The sequence below is a fragment of the Myodes glareolus genome, chromosome 1 (genome assembly GCF_982192425.1).
Source record: "Myodes glareolus chromosome 1, mMyoGla1.1, whole genome shotgun sequence".
NCBI lineage: Eukaryota > Metazoa > Chordata > Mammalia > Rodentia > Cricetidae > Myodes > Myodes glareolus.
The window spans coordinates 47,075,111-47,100,740 of record NC_142026.1 but is presented as its reverse complement, the minus strand read 5'-3'; the positions used below and the strand labels follow the sequence as shown (position 1 = coordinate 47,100,740).

At 40.4% G+C, this 25,630-nt stretch overlaps 1 protein-coding gene across 2 annotated transcripts in view; it reads left to right on the top strand.

Annotated features, from left to right (window-relative positions):
- Tmem232 (transmembrane protein 232) overlaps nt 1-25,630 on the top strand; it is a 277,122-nt gene that overhangs the window by 2,765 nt on the left and 248,727 nt on the right. Inside the window, exons 1-2 of one of the 2 annotated variants that reach the window (XM_048442107.3) lie at nt 22,089-22,184; nt 23,981-24,116. In XM_048442107.3, coding sequence (XP_048298064.3) covers nt 23,998-24,116 — 119 coding nt within the window. In that variant the 5' untranslated portion in view covers nt 22,089-22,184; nt 23,981-23,997. Of the gene's footprint in view, nt 1-22,088; nt 22,185-23,980; nt 24,117-25,630 lie in introns of those variants that run through there. The other variant, XM_085695856.2, reaches the window with a different exon arrangement.

Genomic DNA, 25,630 nt, shown 5'->3' with positions numbered 1-25,630 from the left:
TTTTTATTTCACACGATCCTGCATTTCTGCCTCACCCTGACTTCTTTCCTTCTGGTTTTCCTTTCCATTCTGCCCTACCAAAGTCCTCTGAACACCCCACACCCCGCCTTGTACGGGTTACTATCTCTGTGGGAGTTGCTTCTTCCAGAGTTGCTTCTCCTAAGACACCTTGGAATTCTGATGAATAAAGTGATCTTCATTTTCTTTGAAGTATTTCTTATTTGGAATTGCGGTACATCGAAGAAGTTACAATGAAGCCACATTGTTTGAACAGCAAATTCTGTTCTCCTTTTGTTCCAGACATTAACACACAGAGGCACGCAGCAACACCCATGTGCACACCCGTCCACACACACAGCAACACACACATGCACACCTGTCCATCCACAGCAACACACACATGCACACCCGTCCACACACACAGCAACACACACATGAACATAACTACACACACACACCAACTAACACACAATGCTCACACATACGCACAGACACACCTCAACATATGACCCAACACTCACCCTCTCCCCACAGCATCCCAACACTCACTTTCCCCACATCACACATGCACACACACGTCCAAAACCGAAACACACATACACAAACACACCCAGATACATAACTCACACACCAACACCCACATGCACATCCATCTACACACACACACTCTCTCACACACACCAACAAACTCATATACACACACGAACATACCAACATCCACATACATAACTACACATACACACATACACATCCTAAAATACAACCCAATACTTACACTCCCCACACCACACACACACATAAACACACACAGGTGTGCGCACACACAGACACATACACACAGACACACATCAACACACACACCAACATCTACATGCACAACCACACATACACCCAGAAGCACTCAACACATACCACAACAACCACCCCCACACCACATACACGCACTCACACATGCAAAAATACATGTTACAGAAACTTACAAAACGGTAGCCTGCTGTGCAGCAGGGTTTGAAATTTTAATTGACTAATTCTCAAGGTGACCACCTGGGTAGGGAGCTGTTGCCATCTTGAGGGCATCAGCATGAAGCGCTCTCAGAATCTTGGAATGTATTTATCAGCCCTTCTGCACAGCCTTAGGCACTGGGGCAGACAGCCGTACTTCCATGCACTTGAAGATGCTGCCTAGCGGTTGGTGCGATTCCTGGCGGCTAGAGCTATTCTCATAGGACACAGGCATTGTTCTTGCAGCTGTTGTCCGACTGGGAACAAGCTGGGACGGTGGGGTGGTATTGCTTGCTGGACTGCTGTATGTTTATATGGAGCACAGGGACCAGCTCCATGAAGCTGTTTGTTATTCTTCCCTTGAGGAGGGAATTCAGTCCATTAGAGTCTGTCTTCTTTATAGTGGTTGTGGGGAAAATGTCTTGTAACTCTACCAGGAATAACTTCTTCGCCTTCAAGCCATTAGGTTTTAAGCTTCTAAACACAGTAAATTGTGGCTTTGAGCATTATTTTTAAGACAGACTTCTTGTATACCCCTGGCAAATGAATAAATATAGTTTTATGGCACAAACTTATCTACCTCCATTTTTACCTTATTTCCATATCCTGTTCTACTCTGTTACCTAGCTTTTGCCTGTTTAAATTTGATTTTGGTTTTGGAGCTCATCTTGAAAATCTTTTATAAACGAGAAGGTGTCTGTTGTTGAGCACACATTCACACAGGGTGCTGGGTTGTTAGGAGAAGCACTGAGCTGGTACTGTAGTCCAGAAACTAACTTCACCTGATGCAATTTGGAAACGATAAATGTTATGGAAAGAAAGCTGGGAAAAAGGTTAATTTGGAAAAAGAAATCAATGAGTGTACCAAAAAGCACAACATACTAATCATAAGGGCAGGCACCGATACAAATACTGAACTTTCACAGAAAGATGTACGTGGGCTAATATCCGTCTTACCCTAAGATGAACTTGAGTGAGCTGCACGGCATGTCAGCATCACCAAGAAACTGGAATCCCTTTTTCTGGAGTTTCTTCCTGATCAAAACTGGTGTATCTGGCCACCAAGGGCAGTTTGTTAGTATTTCTAATCCTCCAATCTGAGTTAGATGTCACATTTCTGATGAGGTGGCTAGCAGGTTGGGGCTCTTTCACCCCACTCACCTACAGGAAGGAGACCCAACATTCATCCAATAAAGAACACCTCTGCCCCAACATCCTTCATTCCGGTTCATCCCAGAAGAAAGGCAAGTAAAGATGGCTAGAAGCTGCTTTCAACCTCAATTACTACAGTTAGCCAGGGAGAAAGCATCGAGATATGTGAAGATATGGGATGCTTTTGTTAAAGGAATTAACTTCGTTTCTTACTCTTGTCAAAATAGTCTAAAAAGACTGATGAGGAATGCCGGCATGAATGTAGGGAGAGGGAGACATTTAGTCACTACTGTTTATGGGAGTGAAAACTGGAACAGCTACCATGATGATCAGTGTGAAGATACCTCAGAAAGCTAGAAATAGATCTCTCATATGATCCAGATATACTGTCTGTCCTGGCTAGTCTATGTCAACTTGACACACAAGTTAGAGCCATCAGAAAGAAGGGAGCTTCAACTGAGAGGAGTAAGTCCATTAGATCCAGTTGTAAGGCATATTCTTAATCAGTGGTTGCTGGGGGAAGGTTCAGACCATGGTGGGTGGGGCCACCTGGGGCTGCTGGTCCTGGGTTTTATAAGACAGCAGGCTAAGCAATCTATAAGGAGCAAGCCGGTAAGGAGCACCCCATAATGACCTCTGCTTCAGCTCCTGCCTCCAGGTTCCTGCCCTGCTTGAGTTCCTGTCCTGACTTCCTTCAGTGATGAACAGCAATGTGGAAACAAGTCAAAACAAACAAACAAACAAACAAACAAACAAACAAACACACAAACTCCTTCTTTTCCAACTGACTTATTGGTCATGGTGCTTCATCGCAGCAATAGAAACCCTAACAAAGACACCACTCTTGGGCACATACAAAAAGAACTCTGCATCCTGCTTCAGAGATTCATGATCATTTGTTGCTGCTCTTTTTTTGTTTGTTTGTTTGCTTTTGAAACAGAGTTTCTCTGTGTAGCTCTGACTATCATGACATTCACAGAGATCCACCTGCCTCTGCCTTCCAAGTGCTGGGATCAAAGGCACACGCCGCCACCAGTGATACCTGGTCATTTACGTTCATTGCTGCTCTACTAATGATAGCTAGGGAATGAAAGCATCAGAACAAACCTCAAAAACTGATTTAAAACAACCTATCCCCAAATTTAATCGGATCAGTGTCCTAATTAGCTTCAACTCTCAACTTGGCACAAGCCTGCACTGATGTGAAGAAGGGCGTCTCAGTTGAGGGATTGTCCCTGCCAGGTTGTTGAGGACTGCTTTATTATTGATTGATGTAAGAGGAACCAGTTCACTGCAGACGACACCATCCCTAGGTTTTGGGCTGTGTTAGAAAGCTTGCTAAGCATGATGAGCCGGTGAGCCAGATAGCAAGCAGGTTCCTTTAAGTTTTCTGCTCCAAGCTCCTGATGGAGTTTCTACTTTGACCGTCCTCAAGGATGGACTGAGTCCTGCAAGTGAAAATGAGCCCCTGCCTCCCCTACTTTGCTTTTGGCTAGTGTTTTATCACAGTAGCAGAAATCGAACTACATCAATCATTTTGCTGAGCAATTTGTTCCATAGAACATATTTTTAAGTAATAAAACAATCATCTGATAATTACTGGTGACTAATGGGTTGGCTCTAACACAGAGTGAGGCATACAGTTTAATAGAGAGAGAAAGGAAAGACAGTTAAAGAGAGTTAGCCAAACCTACTGATATCCTGGGATGCTGTGTGCATGCCCATGGCTGTGCGTTCTGCACACTGGTGCCAACAGCTTCAGATTGAGAGGAAAAAGAATTTACTGAAACAACCTAGCCAAGGCACCAGCACACATGCCCAGGCAAGCATGCATGTGCGTGTACACACAGACACACACACACACACACACAGACACACACACACACAGACACACACACACACACACACACACACACAGACACACACATTTCCGGGCACTCACACACAGATCCAGGCAAAGACCTCTAGATGTGGAGAAAGAATCTGAGAATCTGTGCCTATAATTGCCCCAAATGATCAGTTTTCAATATATATATATATACATATATACAATATATATATACATATATATATATATTTTAAACCACACAAGGAATCAGGGAAATACAACTTATCTACAGGAGGGAAAGTGAGTACAGTTTCCTTAAAGATGTCAGAGTTAGCAGCTCAATCCTGTGACGAACCCACTAGGTATTTTCAGAGACCTAATGGAAACCATATTGAAAGAAATCATGGAAGAATTTAAGCAGCATTTAGTAAAATGTAGGATACCAATAAATCAGAAAATTACACACACACACACACACACACACACACACACACACCATATGAAAAGTGTGGACTTGAAAATCTAAAAACCAACCCCCCCCACAAAAAAACTTTATTAGAAAAGTTAGCAGTAACTTGAGACTAATGGACTTGCACTAGTACGTGTGTAAGTATGCAATCCAAAGAACAAGAGGACAACTGGAGAACAATGAATATGACCTGAATTAAAAAGTGGGGGCCATTTCAGCACATTTACACTTATCTAATGAGAACACTAAGGAGAAGAGAAAAAAGCAGGGGAAAATGAAAACAAAACAAAACCCTCCAAATCCAGGGATTAAAACATTCCAAATTTGCTTCAAAGTATCAGGGAGTACTGCTGGACAGATGCCATGGAGTTCCCACAGAGACACATCAGAATAAACACGCTCAAAGGAGCTGCAAAGCAGAACCAGAAAATGGCGTCGGCACCCAAAAGGTCTCAGTGTGATGGCTGCTCTTGATTGTCAACCTGACTACACCTGGAACAAACTAAAACCCCAAAGTAGAGGGCACACCTGTGAGCAATTTCTGCTTAATTTTGAAGTGGGAAAACATGCCTTAATCCAGAACTTTCATCCAGATCTAATCTGGGCCACACCTCCTGCTGGGAGCCTATATTCAGGACATGGGAGCCTTTGCTCTTTGCTTGCTTGCTCTATTCCGTGCTAGCATGCCCATTCCTTCATTGGCATCAGAGCTTACTTCTGCAGGATTCCAGTGTGTACTGAAGATCAGCTGCGACATCTAGATTTATAGACCAAGCAACTGCTGGACTCTTGGGCTTTCCATTCACAGCCAGCCATTGTTGAATTAGCTAGCTGGATCACAGCCTGTATGTTTCTTCTCCAAATGCATTTTGTTTCAAAATCTTTATGAAACTATGTTGTATAACATTTCCTGGGGAAATGTGAACAGTGTTGATTCACTCCAGTTGAGGGTGCCAATCATAGATGATTCCACCCAAGCCCAATTTGTGAAGCAATGATTTTATTGAGGTTACTTTCGGGAGTGTGCATGGGCAAGGCATGCTAACAGGAACGCGGTTGACACAAAACAGCTACATCTTCAAAGTCCCACTCCATTGTGGGAGCAACCTCAGGAGAGCTGCGTCAGAAGAGATCCACTTTCCCATAACTGTCTCTTTCTGTACGGTAGGATCTCCCAAGATCCTTTGCAGTTGCTGGGGTCAGGAGGAGATAATGGCTGTGATCGTCCTCTTCCTCTCTTTCCACTAGAAATTGCCAATCACCCATCTCTGTATTATTGTACTTATTTCATGGGTTCTGTGTCAGGGCTGTTTATACTCTAGTGAGACAATGGGAGGATGATTGTGCCATGCTTGAAGGGAGAGGCCATGTTAAAATAAAATGCAAATGGAGACACAGTTCTTAGTTGCTTATTTAAAAATTTGGGGCTTAGATATTTAAAATCCCCCAATCTTCTGATTCTTAAAAAGGCAATTACAGAATATCCCTCATGGAGTCTGTGTGGGACAGCACTCTAAAATCAAATGCATAAATACGTTTGCAAGAAAATATATGCAGATTTGCACCGAGCGTGGTAGTATACAATTATGTTATTCCAGGTGATTTAAATCGAAATGACCTGGGAAATGAAATAATGAGATCATTACAGACTGAAATATTCAGGTGCTTCTTAGTTCTAAGAAAGACAGTCCGTAAAGCTTTAAACAGCCACAGATCAAACACAGATAAAGCCCCCACGTATGCAAATGGTAACACCAAAACCACAACTCTTGCCTCTAAGAGAATAAAAGATGGTTTCTTCTTAATCCAAATGTGGGTGACCATGGTCTAGGAGCAGGGATTCAGGTTACCCCCGAATATCATGTTCCATTAGACAAGAGGTTACATGAAATCTTATTAGTTACAGAGCAAAGACAGTCATAAATCAAGGAATTTCCCAAACCCTTTGCTGGAGAATCCCAGGTACAGTTCTAGCAGAGTGGGGAAGCCCTGTTACAATGCTGAGATGCTCTCTGGTTACATTCTTAGCCTGCAGTGAAAGCTGGTGGTTTGCTAAGGCTATATTTTCATGGTTTTGATAGTCACAAGCATGTTAGGTCAGACATAGGGTGGGCAGTAGATGCTTTCAGAGAGACTAAAAATAGCCTGCGGTACCTGGTCTATAACCATTTACTCCATAACTGGGGAGTTTGGTTATTTGGCCTTGTAGAATCTTTAGCATAGGTAATTTGTCGCTTTGATTTCTGGAGATATGAGTTCTAGTAAGCACAATGAGTTTTTAATCATGCCCTAGGTTGCTTCAGGGAGCTGTCTTAGAGGATATATCGGTTTTCCATCCTTTTTCTAAGAAATTGAGCAGCTTATGACGGGATAGTAATGAAATCACTGTGTAATGAAGCAGTATCTGACAGCAGCCTTTGGAATGACTTCCTTCTGTTTTGTGCTCCATCATCCATGTTTAAGCATTTTTGTTTTAATTTTTTTGTTTTGTTTTTTTGAGACAGGGTTTCTCTGTAGCTTTGGTGCCTGTCCTGGAGCTAGCTCTTGTAGACCAGGCTGGCCTCGAACTCACACAGATCCACCTGCCTCTGCCTCCCAAGTGCTGGGATTAAAGGCATGCGCCACCACCACCAGCTCTAGGCATATTTTTAACTCAGTCGATGGCTTTCTTGCTCATTGAATACCTGGACTTTAAGGTTTGTCTTTTGTTGGTTTTCTACACATTGTAAATTCTTGTCTACGTGCCCACATTTATGAGCATCGTTGTAGAAGGAGATTTTTCTCCATCTGGAGGTCCTGCTGGATTAGTTTCTCTCTGACCACTGGGTTCCCACAGTTGCTTATGAAATAACCACTCTGAGGCTCATTATCAGTTACAAGTTTTTGGTCAGTGTCTCAGGCTTCTTACTGGCTGGCTCTCTCTCTTATACATTCTCCCATTTCTACTGATCTGTGTATCGCCACATGGACGTGACGTTACCTCTGTTCTGGCATCTTTCTCCTTAGGCCGCTGTCGACATTTCTCTCCTTGGGTGGCTACATGGCATCTCCCTGACTCTGCCTTCTCTCTTATCTTTGCTTTGGTTTTCTGCCTGGCCATGGGCGGGGACAGTTTTATGCATCAACTGATATGAGATACGCAGAAAGACATCCCCCGTCACGTCATCACTGATATGAGATACGCAGAAGGACATCCCCCATCACGTCATCACTGATATGAGATACGCAGAAGGACATCCCCCATCACGTCATCACTGATATGAGATACGCAGAAGGACATCCCCCGTCACGTCATCACTGATATGAGATACGCAGAAGGACATCCCCCGTCACGTCATCACTGATATGAGATACGCAGAAGGACATCCCCCGTCACGTCATCACTGATATGAGATACGCAGAAGGACATCCCCTGTCACGTCATCACTGTATCCTCCTTCTTCCATCTTTGTTCCGCTCTTCCTCACTCAAAAGAAACACAGTAAAGTGAGCAATTGCACTACAGTCAGAGGGGAACTGTTTTGACGCCTGCACAAGTTCTGGTTAGCTGGATTTCTGGCCAATACACTTTGGATTGGATAAGGAGATTTAATGTATACAACAGGACAAAACACACCTCTTAGTCATTAGAAAATAATACTGGAGACAAAATACTGGGATGAGAAATGATGAATATTAACTAATCAAAATGGATCTACATGCTAGTAGAGTAAATGAATTAAGACAGAACCATTTATTCCTTCTTGGACTCGTGTGTGTATGTGTGTCTGTCTGTCTGTCTTTCTGTCTGTCTCTACGTGTGTGTATGTCCACGAGGATACACTTGTGTAATGAAATTTTTCATGGGGAGATGCAACACACATTTACTTACCCCAGACAGGAAGCCCACGACAGACCTAACTACTGATGTCACTAAAGTCCAACTTGATGCACCAATGAGTTTCATTGGGGTCACTTACACAAATGTGGGCGAGGGCCACTTGCAGGAGCAGAAGTGACTCCCAGACAGTTGCATCACCAAAGCCCACTCCAGCATGAGTGACAGCTCCCAAAGCTGGGAACCTGAGCACACTGCACGGCCTGAAGGCAGTTCAGCAGGTGACAGTGTCCTTTCCAGGTGCCTCGGCTGGTCTGAACTTCTTCCAGCAGGTGGACCAGTTTCTGCTGCTGCTTCTGCTCGGCTGGTCTGAGAGTGACTCTCAGCAGTCTTGACTCTTACTCTTGTGGAAGGAGGGGCCGAGTAAATCTGTCCCGTTTCAGGGACCTCCTGAAGCTATTTTCACTTGTATGTGCATGAGTGCATATATGTATGTATGAGTGTGCACATGTAGGACAGAGGTCAACCTCAAGGGCTGTTCCTCAGGTTCTGTCTCTTTTTACTTGTCTGTGATTTATTTTCATTTTCCTTCTTTTTCCCTCCTCCAAATCTCTCATATACTCCCTTCCTGCCTTCTTCCAAATTCATATCCTCTTTTTTCGTTATTTTTTGTTACATGCATACATACACACATACATGTTACATGCATATACATACATACATACATATCCTAAATACACGTATATTCTAAATATAGCCTGCTGCATCTGTATAATGTCATCTGTATGTGTTTTCTGAGTTAATCGTTTTGTTCTGGCTAACCATTTGCTGTGCCCTTCCCTGGAGAAGACTGTTTCTCCGACTCTCAGCCTTCCTTAGCTGTCTGTAGTTCTTCGTGTGGTCTTGATTCTTTCTGAGCTTGCCCCATGCACTTTGCATGTCTATTGTCCTTTTCAGCTAACGCCCGGGCAGTCATGTATGTGCGACTGTACGGGTATAGCTTCTGATGTCACTAAGAGACACAATCTTACAACAGACTTCCTGATTGTCCAGCTCTTACATTCTTCCTGCCTTCTCGGCTCCAGTGTTCCTCAGGCCTCAGGTGCAGGAGTGTTTTGTAAATACTTCCATTGGGACTGGGCTCTTGAGAAGGGGTTTACCGCTAGCCTGGAGCTCTCTAGCCCAGAAGGCGGTGCGGCTGGTCAATGAGCCCTAAAGATTCACCTGTCTCCACCCACCCCAGCACTGAAACAACAAGCATAAACATCATGCTCAACTTTTTGGCAGGAATTTGAGGGCGGGAAGTGGGGCATCAAATCAGCATCCTTGTGCTTCTAAAGCAAACAGTTTACTGACAGAGCTGTCTCACTGGCCCTGTTCTTGGATTTTTGAGCCTGTCTTAACTGCTGCTAATTTACAGGTCAGAGGACATTTATGCCTTTATTTATTTAACATAAAATTTCACTGCCATATGCCATTGCCATTGATGTTATGCTGAATTTGATTTGTGTATTGATATGTGTTAGTCACTAACCTCATTGCTGCGACAAAATGCAAGACGGAAGTGCCTTTAAAGGAGGAAGTGCTTCTTTTGGCTCACAGTTGGAGAGGCCACAGTCAGCTCATTGTGGCAGGGAAGGCATGGCAGCAGGGCGTGTTGTGGCTCTGACTTGGTGTTCATAGTCAGGGAGTAGAGAGAGACGATTTCTGCTGTTCTTTCCCCTTGCTTGCCTATGGTCTGGTTCCACTCCCCTGCAGGGCGGGGCGTCCCTCTTCAGTTTCCCTACGATGGAAATGACTTCACAGATGCTCCCATAAGTGCCTACCAAGTGGCTCTAACCTAGTCAAATGGAATAACAACACTGCTTTTTACAGGATGTCTCTAGAGAGGTTGTCTGCCAAGAACAAACTCGACAGTTTTCTTCTCTCCCAGGTTGTCTACAGGATCTCACGTCACTATGCAGAGGTCGTTGCTAGGAAGGAGGGCTTCTATGGTTATTTATACTTTTTTTTTGTTGTTGGTCTACAGCTAAACTGGGGATCCTATGCACACACGGAAGCCTTTTCTAATCGCCATCACCTTGATCCTGCACAACTGTGGCTCTAGTCTAGGCAACTAGTGTTCAATGTCCTTAGTACTTGAGGGCTTCCTTCCTTGAGTTATGCTAGTTTCTAGAGCTCAGAAACAGGGCCTATGGACTCACCCATGTCCTTGTCAGTCAGACCTTTTTTTTCCACAAAGACATTCAGATATTGTACCACATGCAGTCTCTTACATTTCTATAACCAGTGTCCTAATAGTCATGGCTTCAGAGAACCACAATCCAGCCATTTTTCTATTTGGACCGTTGTATTATTCCAATTGTTCATTGGTCATTTGCACTCATTCTTTGTAGTTTGCCTTTTATGCTTGATCTTTTCAAACCCAAACTTTGTGTGTCTTCAGTTTAAGGCCTCTTTCATCGTAGTTTCTTTGATCAATCTCTCTTCTCCAGTGGCTCCTCTGCTTTTTAAGGAATGCCTTTAAGACCTTTTTAGGCTTAGCCAAACGACAAAAGTGAGAATTGCTAAAAGGCCTCCATGAACACCCGGTAGCTTCAGCAGAATTATCAGTTTTATCCACATTCTAGATATTTTGTTCATTAAATAATGATACTTACATTTATAGAATTCACTACCAAAACAGACAAATAATCCAAGAGAAAGGCGTAAGGAAGAATTCAAAATAGGCAACTCCCAAGTAGTTGGTGTACATTTGCAAAATGTAGTGGTGGCTCTTTTTTATTTTCTTGGACAGTTTTTTTCTCTTAAAACTGCCTGCAGTATGACCATGGAATCAGCATTGTCAAGTGTGGCCACATTGCCGTACGGACCTGTCCTTTTCACTAGGTTATAATTTGTTATGGGAAGGTGCCATATTTTAATCATCTTTGCTTCTCTCAAATGTAGGAATCTCAAACCGTTAGCAATTTTACTTTGTTCACCAAATGGACTTTCCTAACAGCAACTTCTTAAAGTGAACAACACTGCCGCTCTTTGGTAGTGCTGAATTCACTGTTATTAAAAGTAATTTTTATTTCTGGTTTACGTATGCATGTTTCTTTATTTAATATTGTATACTGATCATATAACAAATAAAATATACTGTCACCCAACATATGCCCTATAATAAGAATTCATGGACAATTACATTCATTTCTGCAATTCATTCATAAGCCATTGATCTCATGAGCAACTTGCAAAATGCTAAATGGCTTCCTATGGTGAGGAGAAGCAATTTAAGATATTAAGTAAGTATGTCAGAGCAAGGTTTTATCACTGTGCTATCAGTTCATATGCATTTGTGTGAATGAGTTAATAAGTGATTGATAGGACATAAATGCAAGAAGTTGCTGTTTAAATTTTAATCATTTTTTACCCATATCATCCAAGTCTTCCTAAATCATCTTTATTTAAAACATTTATTTCAATAATATGAATATTACTATTTCATATTAATTGTGTTTATACTTACTATGCCTGGAAAATTGCTTATTTTATAAAATTAAATGCGTGTGTTAGTTATAAAACACAGTTGGCGGACTTTGTGTGTCCAGCACATATTGTTTTGTACTTTCTTTATGTCTATGATGCATACTTCAAGCCCCTGTTGGATCTTTGGTTCCTACTTTTATTAGGTCTCCCCTGCTCCAGGGGAGACAAAGATGATGTCTTTGTACTTATGCATCAGCACAGAGTTGAAGAGGCACTCTGCATTACTGGGGCATGGCCACACCATTTGGCAGTCTGTACCTTCATATCAGAAAAGGGAGGGGCCTGGAGCCCCAGGAGGATGAGATGTTGAAAAGGGGGTTGTGCTAGGTGAGTGAGTGCTACCTTCTGGGGGAAATGGAGCAGAGGTTTGTTTGTTTGTTTTTTTTTTTCCAGGAAGCATAACCATTTTACACTAAACGGTCATGTCTGCCAGTTTTGCCTTTCCTCTTGGCTGATGCCCACTATTCCAGAATGGTCAAATCAAAACTTCTGGTATTTACTAGTTTCCTGAATCTGTTATCGCAGAGCAAGGGTTTTGTGTCTCACAACAGCGATGGACGGTAACCTGGAATTGTGAGCTCTTTACCCCCAGAAGCTTTAGCACGGATATTTTTGTCACAGCGATAGAAAGGAACCAGGGCAGTGGCAGACCGTCACGTTGGGCATCTGTCAGTGCAGTGCTTGTGAGATCCACGCTTTGCTGCTCATGCAGCAGGAGTTTATTACCAGTGAGGACAACGCGGTTATCTAGACCAGTTCTTTCTTCTTCTCCCGATGACCTGTGACGAATCGCCCTGCTACACACGCTGTTGTTCAATGCTTTTGTGACAAGGTTTTCATTTCTTTTGAGATGAGTTTTCTGGATCATGGTGTAGCTGTGTGATGAACTTTCACACACACAAGTCAGCTTCCAAAGGGTTTAAAGCTTATTTCCACTCCCATCGGCACACGTAGGAAAGTTCCATTGTTCCACACCTCGCAACATGTGTTAGGTGGTGCTGTCTTTACAGTTAGCTGTTGTAGTTAGAAACAGAATTCCACTGTAGTTTAAATCTTAATTTTTCTAAGAATATTATTTTGAGTATCTTGGCTTTTAAAAAATTCTCTCTCAAAGAATATTTTTTTAACGTATCATTTATGTTTGTTGGTTAAAATTCTCTCAATCTCTACTTTTCTGGGCTACATTTTGCTATTTTTTCATCCTTCATTTAATTTATTCATTAAAAAAGATTTGTTTATTTTATGTATATGAGTTCTCTATCTGCGTGTATGACTTTATGCCAGAAGAGGGCATCAGATTCCGCTATGGATTCCACCATGTGATTGCTGGGAATTGAACTCAGGACCTCTGGAAGAGCAGGCAGTGCTCTTAATCTCTGGGCCATCTCTTGTGGGAGGCCATAGAAGTGGCTCTGCTCCATCTTGACATAAGGTCAGAGAGTTGGAGCCTGTTGTTGCTCCTTCAAGGTCAAACAACAAGATGTTTTGACCTAAGGTGTAGCTACTGAATGTTATGCTCCTCAATGTTTTGAACTCTTGTTTGTTCCTTGTATCATGATGAAAATTCTTTTTGCCCTTCCTTTTGGCTTGGGGTAGAAAAGGACTATGAAAAATAAACTCGAGGCTGCAGTATTCAATGGCGGTCCCGAATCTATCCTATGTCTGTTTCTTGTGTCTCTGTTACCTGCAATTTCTCATTCCATATGCCTCCCTCCAAGTATAGACAAATTAGTCTGACAATCTCTCCAGCCCTTTCCCCTTATCCACACTCCATAATCTTATCTGACTTTTCTGATACTTCTCCTGGAGTGCCATTTGCCACACATCAATGTGTTACATGTGATGATTTTGTTATTTAGTTCTAAGTACTCTAGAAGTCTTGCTAGTATTTATTTTTTGATCTATATATGATTTATAATTTTTATTTCCCTATACATGGAGGACTAATTTATTTTTTTGGACTATTTCTAATTTAGTTGCATTTTGATGTCAAGGAGCCTAATTACTCTGCAGATTCCCTACTCTGCAGTTGTTAAAGGCTTCGCTGTGGAATAAAATGTGATCAACATTTTAGACACTGTACTTGGAGAGAATGTACATCCTCTAATGGTTAAATGTATGCTATATAGTCCCATTTCAAGTGTACCATGTTGTTCAAAATGTTGTCTACATTTTTGCGGATGATTTCCTCGCACCTGTTCTGGTTGTCTGTCGTTCCTTTCATGCATACATACATATATACACACATACAAATATTCATACATACATACACACATGCATATACACATAACGTATTCACATATATGCATACATGCAAACATACATACATATATGTATAATACATTCCAAGTATGTCATCTTATTGAATCTTCATATAACTCACACTAGATATTATCATCATCTATTTTATAAATAAACTGAAACTTCAATGACAATTGGAAAGAGGGGTACAGGAGTCAGGTCCCCAGGCTCCTTGGCATCTGACTGCTTTCCTGATCCTCCTCCTGAGGGCAGCACAGGAGACAGAGATGAGAAATATGGGTCATTTATACTCTTTTCAGGTCTTCAGTTATTACAGGAATCACTGGGGGGGGGTCCTACATCTTGACTGAACCCAATTTTTAGAATAATTTCCCATGCCCGAGAAACTGCCAGGCCAGAAGCCCTTTTCAGTCAATGAGGGACAGCATTCTGTCATTCCCTACTTTGATAAGCTGTTGCACACCCTTCCCCTGCTCTCTACTCCCTGTTCCCTCTTGCTTCTTTCCTTACCTCCTTTCTCCCTACCCCTCTTTCTAGGTTAGTCCTTTACCCTCCAACCTTCGAGGAAAAGCAGATCAGCTGAGTCAATTTTGAAAACTCTCCAGGTGTTTTCTCTCTTTCATCTTTCCCTAAAGTCCTGTGACCTTTGGAGGACCCTGCTCTGCATATTTGAGCTAGGATAATGCCAGTGTGTTCATTTTAGCATTAATGTGCTTGATTAAATTATTGTTTAAATAAGACATTTAAAAAAGTGATTGGGGACATAGGTTTCATCACTTAGTTTATATGTAGAAGAAAACATATACAACCCTGAGTATGGCAATGACTTTTAGATCCTACTCTGCATGAGGAGAAAAGCATGGACTAGAAGGAAATATTTCCAAAAGTTACATTCAATAAGGAATGCTATGAGACACATATAAAGAAGTCTTTTGATTAAATAGTAAGAGAATTCACAACTAATTATGAAATGGGACAAAACCCTTCACAGACACCTCACTAAAGAGGATATATATATGTAATAGATATCCAATATCCAATAGTTTTATAAAGCATGAAGACAACCCAGTGACACGTAATCATGAAAATACAAACTAATGAATAAAACAATGAATATACTAACACTTATCAGAACTGCCAGAACTAAGACACTGACAATATAAAAACTGTGGGAATTATGAACAACAGGAACTCTCATCAACTGATTAGGAAATAAAATGGTACAGTTACACTTGAATACAACTTAGAAGTTTCTTATAAAACAAAATACAATGTACACTTATGATCCAGCAGTCACATATTTTGGTATTTACCTATGTGATTTTTAAATGTAAGTCCATGGAAGAACCTGCACAAGATGCTGTAACAGCCTTACTTCTAATTTAAAATATTGGAATCCATGAAGATGCTCTTCAGTACATAGAGAAACCTGTACATCTATATAGTGGAAGATTATACATCACTAAAGAAGAAAAGTGCTACCACATTCCATGAAAAGATGAAGATGAACCTTGGCTGAATACTACCGACTGAAAGAGGAAAATCTGAACAGACTTTTCTGCACAATTCCAGTTGTACAAGGCAAAATCTCATCTTAGTTGTAGAGGTGAAAAGATGAGTGAGAAGAATGGATGATCAGGTTGGGCAAGGAGGACTCTTAACAGTGTGGAAACACTTACGTGTGGTACTGGGACAGATGACCATCATCATAAATTAGTCCAGACCTGTAAAGTGGACATGAGTGACATTGAGTGATTGATAGATTGAATGATGATGTAGATTCAGCAGTTGTAAGTAATATACTCACCTTACAGGGATCTGCAAAATGGGGTGGGCTGTGCAAATATGGAAGAAGGCTGCATATCAGATTCTATATTTTCTTCTCATTTTTTTTGTGAGCTTAAAGCTGCTCTCAAAATATAAAACCATTATTAAACAAGAACCTCATATGTACACACAACACATACATTGTGAATTTAAACATCCACCTTAATGTGACAAAGAACCTTCACAGTTAAATCGTGATTGCCAATGAGATTTAGGAGCACCATGATTACTAGACCCTGGACATGTCTGTGTGGATTTTCTAGGGAGGGTAATTGAAGTGGGAAGATCTATTGTAAATGTAGGCAACACCATTTCATGGACTGAAGTACCAGACAGTAACGAAAGGCAAAGGGGAGCAGAGCTGCGGTGTTCATCTCTCCTGCTCCCTAGATGTCAATGCAGTATAGCCAGCTGCCTCACACTCCTGCTGCTCTGCTCGCCACACTGTGCTGTGTGCCCTCAAACTGTGAGCCAAAGGAAATCAGTTTTCCTTATGTAACTTTGTAAGGCATGTTGTCACAGCAGTGAGAAGAGTAACTAACACAGAACAACAAATAATTATATACAGCTTGTGAGTCCTGAACCTCCCAAAGTTCAGGTTGGAGGCCACAGTGTAGTGAACGGAACTTAGAAACTTTCTTTATGGAATAAACTCACACATGTGCTGTTGGAGTCATGCTCTTTGATTGATTGATTCTGTTTAATTCTAATTTTATTGTCCTAATTGTCTATAGTTTCTTAGTTCTAATTCTGTTTCAGTTCTAATTCCAATTCTCTGTTAGAAATCTTTGTTCCAATTCTCTTGTTCCAATTATTTTACATTCTCTTTTTTCTCTTCTCAGTATTCTCCTTCTTCATTTTCCTACATTCTCTATTCTTCTACATTCTTTCCTCTTCTTCAACTTATTTCTCTTCCATTACAATTTCCCAACTCATTAGTAATAAAAAAAAACCCTGCAAGGCAAAGACTTGGTCAGATTAATTGGTGACTGACAGCCGCTGCGGGTTGTAAAAGTTAGCTTGTCTCTTAAAGGGACAGCTACAAAGGTTACAAAGGAAAGAAACTAACCAATGAGAAATCTAAGGAAGAGGCAAAGAATATTTGTACTGTTTTATATGTCTTAAGTGTGATTATTAATATCTGACATGGTTAGTCAGCTAGCAGTCTTTCTTATCACCTGAATCTCAGGCCCTAAACACAAACAGTTGGTCTACTGAATCTAAAATCTTGCATCAAAACCTGGTACAAAGTGTTAATTGCTATTTTGAGTCAGAGCAGGGAGGTGCCAGTGAAGGAAACTTGGCACAGCATAGGTGCCATTGATCTCTTGAAGGACTATGATATAACAAGGCCCGATACCTGCAATATTGTGCTAATTTGCCCTTAATCCTTTGAAGGGCTTAGATACTACCAGGTAAGACACCTTCAATTTCATAAGTAAAATCTGTGGAAGTTCTGTTTGTAATCTGTCCAGAAGGACACATCATGTCTGACCAACTTGCTCTGTCAGTAAGTCTAATGAAAGAGAACAGGCTTCTAAGTTTCTCACCATAATGTGGAGAGCACAGTATAGAGAGAAATCATCTTCTTGACTATCTACAGATATATGTGTGCCCAGTAGATGGGATGTTTTAACAAGATAAACACACAAGCAGTGGGGAAACTCTCAAAACTATTCTTAGGGAAGAAATGAAGAGACTCATGAGAGAAATTACGGACACAGAGAACAGAGTCCTGCAAGCCTTGCTAGACAGGGTTCCTCCACCTGAGAATAATTTCTCTGGTAGGTTGACATCTGAATTTTCAATTGCTATAGGCTGTCATTACATCATGACCCACAATAGCTCATAATAAATGCTTCTGAAAAGTAATAGACATAATGCTCTTATATTTTATTACATATCTTAAAAATTCTTAAGTTCACTGGTGGTCTTGGTGTACACTTTTAATCCTAGCACTCGGAGAGGCAGAGGCAGGTGAATCTCTGTGAGTTCGAGGTCAGCATTGTCTACAGAGTGAGTTCCAGGACAGCCAGAGATTCACAGAGAGACCCTGTCTTAGAAAAAGACCCACAAAAGTTTCTTAATTTCTTACTATTCTTTGCATGGACTAAATTAGTATATTGTCATTTACACATCTTGTTTTAATAACAATCATTGTAAAAATGAATTTCAAATAGGAATCATGACAGGCATAACAGAAATTCAAAATTTTAAAATCATTTTCAAACATTAACTTTTATCTAACACTAATGGCACATTCTCAATGTTTCAGTAGTAGTAAGTTCCTATAAGTTCTCTTATGTAATTACATCAAAACTAAAATTAATGTCTAAAAATACATTGATTCTGTATTTATAAACCTCTATGCTTGAATATTATATCTTTTAAAAATATTTATTTATTTATTATGCATACTATATTCTGTCTGTGTGTGTGCCTGCAGGCCAGAAGAGGGAACCAGACCTCATTACAGATGGTTGTGAGCCACCATGTGGTTGCTGGGAATTGAACTCAGGACCTTTGGAAGAGCAGGCAATGCTCTTAACCTCTGAGCAATCTCTTCAGCCCTTGAATATTATTTTGATAGATAATATTTTCTGTTTTAGTTTGCTATCACCACACAGCCAAATTGCCACAAATCAGAGGTGCATGACAATATTCATTCTGTATATCATAAATGTAGGTGAGCTTGGGTATATTCCTTGTGCAGTGTTTCAAAAGTTAGAAATTTAGATAGCAAGTACAGAAACAATATGAGGTTGCTATGGAAGGAATAAAGGCAGACAGCTAGCCTTTTCTAATGCAGTCAAAGGAGATGGAAATGGTGTGAAAGGGTATTTACTGCAGCCTAAGAGTCGAGATACACAGTCAGCACAAACGTCTGTAATGAATCAGCAGAGAAAGAAAACACAGCATATATATATGAATAATAAATCATCCTGAAAAAGTACTCATTTGTGACAAAATGGGTGGATCTGAAAGATGTTTTGTTAAGTGAAATAAGTCAGACACAAAAAGATAAATACTGCATGGTCTTATTCGTGGGTAGACTCAAAACATCAAGCTCAAATTCAGAGAGTAGAATGATACTCACTGAGACTGTGGTTGAGGGTACACATGGAACCCTTAATCAAAGGCATACATTTCCGTTGGAGGAGAGATCTGAAAGTTTATTGTCCAACATGGAGACCATAGCTAGCAATGAAAATTGCTAAGGTAATTATGGTGGTGTTTTGTTTATGATCTAACAAATAAAGCTTGCCTGAAGATCAGAGTGCAAAGTTAGTCACACTAGCCAGCCATACAGGAGTGACACTAGTCAGTTACAGAAGCTGGGTGGTGGCGGTGCACACCTTTAATCCCAGCACTAGAGAGGCATGTAAGGCTCGGGATGAGACAGGAACTTGCCCTCTTTCAACCTGAAGATTTTATAGAGGTAAGAGCTCTCTAGTGGTTGGCTGCTTTACTTCTCTGATCATTCAGCTTGAACCCCAGTATCTGTCTCTGGGTTTATTATTTGTGCTACAGGTAAATATTAAATATATTCACCACACAGATAAACAGTCTGTATGTGAGGGATCCATATTTTTGATAACATGGTCATCTTTTCACAGCATTTACTCCCAGCATCTCAATCTATTCCATAAACACATACAGGTTCGTCAATTATACCTCAATAGAGCTGAGAGAGAAGACGACAGATGAGCCACAGCCTCACCCGGATGGTGTATTCGGTGAGGAATGCAATTCAAAGCCAGTCACATGGTTGACCAAGGTCAGAAATCAAACTGTAGGACTAAGGTCACCTGGCTTCATTTTTAAAAGATGTTTGTTCAGTTCTTTGCTTGTCTGAATTATTTCCCATCTCTGTCAGAATCTCATTCCAAGATCACAGTTTGTCATTGTTGGTGTCTTAATTTTAACAATTTCTCTAGAAAGAAGTGCTATCTTTCTCAGTTTTAGGTAGTTGACTGCTAATTTTACTTGCACACTATTATTATTATTATTATTATTATTATTATTATTATGATTGGTTTCTCGAGAAATGGTTTTTCTGTAGCTTTGGAGTCTGCCCTGGAACTAGCTCCTGTAGACCAGGCTGGTCTCGAATTCACAGAGATCCACCTGCTTCTGCCTCCCGAGTGCTAGGATTAAAGGCATGCACCGCCACTGATTTTTTAAATAGATTTGTTTGTTTATTTATTATTAGAACATGGTCCAAAAGTTGTACAAGGAGAATTCTGAGTGCTTGTGAGAAAAGCCTCTAAGAAAACAAGACAAGATAGAGTCTTGTGACTTGAGTTTCTTCGGAAACAAGGAGTTGTTCTGGCTTACGCTCTCACACTCCTCTCAGGGGTAGTGGTGGGACTTTACTTCAGATTATTCATTACAGCTGGCTACTATAATTGTTTATGTGCTTCTATGGAAAAACATGGGTTTTGCTCCGTGCAGCTTACTTGTCTGCCATGTGTGGCTTCTCCTTGTAATTGTACGCTTCATTCCCATGATTTTTTTTTTTATTGTACAGAGGGTTATATTAAAAGAATACTTCCCTCCATTTGGGGAAATTCTTTTTGTTGATGAATGTTGTCTAGTATCCTGAAAGAACATAGTTTCTATCTGGATGTTGGTAGTGGTGAGAATAGATATTATTATTTTAGATTTTAGATATGACTCTTCTTAACCCTCATAGTATAAAGAGTCTGATGCTCTGAATAAAGTTGACTGTTGCATGAAACTTTAATCTGCCTCACTTATCAGCTCCTTTTTAGAATGGTGCCATGTGTGTGTGTGTGTTTATGTTTGTGTGTGTGTGTGTGTGTATGTCTCACATGTGCACTGTTACATGCATGTGGAAGTCAGAGGATCAAGAATTGAAAGTTTTCTACCACGTAGGACCTGAGGATCCAACTCAGGTCTGCAGGTTTTGCAGCCAGTCCCTCTACCTTCTGCGCAATCTCACTGGCCCCAATGATTCTACCTTTAACTAGCTATTCTTTTAAAATTACAAAGTAGTACAGCAGTTGCCAGTGGAAGCAATATGTGCATTTTATCAAGCTGCAGTGAAGACATTTCCTGGGTTTATTTCTTCTATGACCATGTTCCTCTATTGTAAACCAATGCTAAATACATCAGAAGATGATGTTATTGGAAGGCATTTTGTGAGCTTATGTGTGTTGCAGAATCAACCTTTTACACGGAAACAGCTTTGATGTAGTCCTTAATGGTTGCTTTCAAAACTGAGCGCATTTTGAAAGGCTAAGTAACAGTGCCACCCTAAGAGATCCGACGACGATTCAAGGCTCCTGCTGACTTTTAAACTTAATGCTTCCTTTCAAAATTCGTTTAGCTTTGAACTTTTGTTTTTTCAAATGTAGGCGGCATTTAAGGAGTATATTTACTTCTTCCTTACACAGTATATGTTCAAAAGAACATACTTTTGTTTTGGTAGTTTAAAACACCCAACTCGATATGATACAAGACAGATGTTGGTAGCGTGGTACTTAGCGGGCACAAAGCATGGGTTCATTCATCCCCAGTGCCAGAAGTCAGGCTGGTGACACACTGATCGAAAGTTCAAGGTCAACCTCAACTGCGTAGTGAATTAAAGTTTAGCCTGCGGTATAAAAGACCTTATTCGCCTAAAAATCAAAGTTTGAAAAGGAAAAAAATTCTTCTGATTTGAAAACACGCTAACATGATTTGATATATAACTTTTGCCATGGTCCCAAATGCTTTGAGTTTTCTTGACAAAACTAGTCTTGTGAGGTCTATTTGTCATGAGTAAATTAGAACAAATTTATCAATCATATTTAAATTTTGCTTTGCTGGTTATGCCAAAATGAGAACAAGACTTTATGTAAGTTAAAAATCATTGAAATGTATTTTAGTTGAAAAAACTTAGAAAGAAAAACTAATCTCAAAATACCACACAATGCAACAGTGTCCTGTTGAAAACACAGGAACAGAGACCATTGTAATTCCTCTCCTGATGCCTTCACAGTTGTAGCTGTACTGAGAATTTGATAAGAAACACTTAAAAAAAAGGGTGGACACTGCTTTCCTAGTTTATAAACCGGTGTCTGATGGATCCAGTTTCCAGAATTACCAAGAGTCAGTCACGTTTGCAAATTTTCAACAGAAATGTAATGTTTCTCCTCCACCCCAGTATGACCATCCGCTCTTTTCCCCGAGGCATCTGACACGATGTGAGGATCTTAGAGCAGTCGTTTCCACGCTGTCAACCAACTAAGCACTGTCTTCCTGAAACCGTAAAACCACAATTAATGGTGTGTGAAGCTGAGACAATAAACATAAAATGCAGTCCCTACGACTCCACCCTTAGGACACTTTTTCTCCCTGTACATTTTCCTGTCTATCTGTTAATGAACCTGAACACATCATATTTTAGCTTGGGCATCTCAGCTGTGTTTCGGGCATACGCAACATTCCACCAATGGGCTAACTCGTGAGCTTCCGGGGCGGGAGGGGGTGTGCCCTGCCTTCTTTGGGAGATAATCCTTACATAGGTTACTTGAACGTACCATCTCAATAATTTTATATCACGTTAAAGCCTTGTGAACTTTGCAGCATTTGTTAGATTTATCAGATGAACTCAGCTGCTTGTTTCCGCTTGTGGGCTGTCTGTGAAAATCATATTCGTGTTGATATGAATTTGAATTTTTTTCTGGGTGTCTTTTAAGGTGGAAATGCCCAATTTTAATATTGGTAGCTGTTGAATATAATATACTCCTAACACATGAGTTCTACTTGGAGTAGCTTGTATTCTACACTAAATTGAACTTCATATTTGATGACATCACCCCAAGTTGCTCCGCAAGTCTGCTGACTTAGGAATTTGCTTCCGTGTTCTAAAGTGTGTGGATGGTTGGAAGCAAGCCTTGCCATATAGCGATAGCAACAGAAGACCTCAGTTTACATTTTGTGCCAGATATTGTCTCATCACCCCCCAGGGCCGCTTCCCGCTTGTCTCCACCCTGCGCCGTGCCTTCTGCTCCAATTTGGCTTGGCTAACCAGAAGCACAAGCAGATGACGGGACCGGAGCTGGAGGCAAGTGAAGCCTAGTCTGCAGGCTTCTTTGAGAGCAGCCTCATGCAGGTTGCACTTGTCAGCCAAAGGACACAGTTTTAATTAAACTCCTCTCTCCTACAGTTCCTCGTTCTGTGACCCTCTTCCAGTCTGGTCCCGAGCGAGGTTTCTGTCCACTCTGTTTTTGTTAGCTCCTAAGAACATCCTCTTGTTTATAACTGTCCATGGTTTTAGAAAGCACTCCTACAGTTACGCCATTTGTGTATACTTTATTTTCTGCCAAACTATCAAATGATATGAAGAATTAGCTTTTGAATTTGTCTTAGAAGTTATCTTAGAAATGAAAAATAGTTCAGTATGAATGTGATCGACCTGTTCCTTTACTCTCATTTTTGCATTAGATATTCCACTAAACATAAATAGTGTGTCTCCAATGTGTTTATACATCCATAAAAATATGCTCAGGGATTTTTAAAAAGGAAGCAAAAGATGGATAGTAAGGATAGATGAGAAAGCATAACCCCGATGATCAAAAAGCAGGACATATAAGCAGGTGCTAACACATCTCAAAAAACCCCAGTAAGCGTGATGTTTTGTGAGCAGTCACCAGCATTTAGCGAAAAGCCTGCTGTCTGCTGGTCCCTGTTGTGAACAACTGATGTATCCCATGCCGCTCCCTTCTTAGACACGGGACAGAGCCGCTCTCCCTGCTTACACGAGGAATCCAGCACAGAGCAGGGAAGCAAACCCACTGGCCTCGTGTAGCCCACTCGCCTAGCCAGCTGTGCTGTTCCAGAAGTGGTTTTGCAAATAAGACTTCCATTATAATAGACAAAATCACGTGAACGGATAAGCTTGCATAGTGACGCAATAGAAAACATTGGGTTTGGGCGTGTTAGATTTGATTCCTACAAGTCAGTTTAAATCATCCCCCAGTATGCCTAGTTTTCTTCTTGAGACATTGTATAAGTTTTGCACATGATTTGTTAATTTGTAATATTGTATTTTAATTGAGACTTTGCAATTTTCCTCCAGGTTTCTGATCTGTAACTATGCCGGCTCACAAGTCACCTGTGATCAATAAGTTTGGAGTAATATCTTCCACTTATCATGAAGAACTCTTGAGATCTAATTCTGAAAGTGCAAACAGAAAGAAGAGTCACAAACCAAGGTAAGTTTGAGATTTTACACTATTTTATGTTGGGGCTCTAATTCATTATAGATAATTTTGAAAGTTTAAAAAACTGTGAAATTTGCCTCCCGTTTGTTTGTTTGTTTTTTTTTTTCTTTTCTGGTCTTGTTTGGTTCTATCCCAGGTCTCTGGGCCGTCAGTCTCTGGTTCCTGATGCTCCAGGCAGTGTCAGGAGTGATATTTATGAACATGCAGCATGGTCGTCTTGTGAGACTTTTAATAGTGGGAGCAGGGGCTGTCTCTCACTCTTTTGCTGGCTTTTGGGACCCTTTTCCTCCTGCTGGACTGCCTTATCTAGCCTTAATACATTGGGAGGTACCTATTTTTTTTTATTATTTTTATTGAGCTGTATATTTTTCTCTGCTGCCCTTCCTTCCTCCCCACTCCCTTACTACTCTTTCCCATGATCTCCATGCTTCCAATTTACTCAGGAGATCTTGTCTTTTTCTACTTCCCATGTAGATTAGATTGAGAAGTATCTATTATTATTATTATTGCATCTTGAAATGCTGTGCTTGGCCGATATCCCCTGGAGGCCTGCATTTTTCTGAAGGGAAAGGACTGGATGTTGGGGGAGGAGGTTTGGGGAAGGGACTGGGAGGAGAAGGGGAAGGGAAAACTTCAGTCAGGATGTGATAGATGAGAAAAGAATAGTTAAAAAATTGTGAAATTATAAAAAAAACCCACAGCTTTGTAACTGGAGATAAAAAATGCAAAAGATTAATATTTTCCAATTAGTTTCATGTATTAAGTTAGCATGTATTGCAATAAGTTATGAATTATACATATTTTATTTGAAATAAACATTTTCTAGATTTTCATATAATTTAAATTGCTACCAGATCCATGAAATGCATGAGCAAAAACATTTAATAATGGCTATTTTAGTTACTTTCAGTCTTTTGCTTTTAAATTTAGACAGAATAGAATTTTCCCATTTTAAAATTATTGGGATAATGCTTCTGAAGTGAATGCGTGTGCAGTGTAGGAAAGAGAGCTGTTGCTAAGATTTTACAATCATATGAGGTGACTTTTTCCTATGTTTGTTTAATTTTTTCAGTATTTGCATTTTTGGTTTTGTTCTAAAATCACACTAGTCTGTGTAAAAATGAGGGGAGGCAGGAAAAGTTATTATCTATTAGAACCTCACAGTGATATAGTCAATATTGTATCAATACATCAGATAAGGAAGTAAAAAGGGTGGGTGTATCTTAACCATCAAAGACACTGGATACGGAAACAGTCGGTCTGAGTGATGCTGACTTAGTAATTTTTTTACTCTTAGAAACCCAGCCATCAGAGGAAAGGTCATTTGTATGAAGATGATTACATTTAAAACTGCAAGTTTTCCAGTGCTTAATATAGGAATGACCAAATAAATAAAGTGCATAAAACAACAGAATATATTGGAAATAGTTGTAAGAAAAAACATAAATTTATTGTCATATTTAAAGGAGGTTCACAAGAAACTGGCTGTTTCTCACTTAATATGT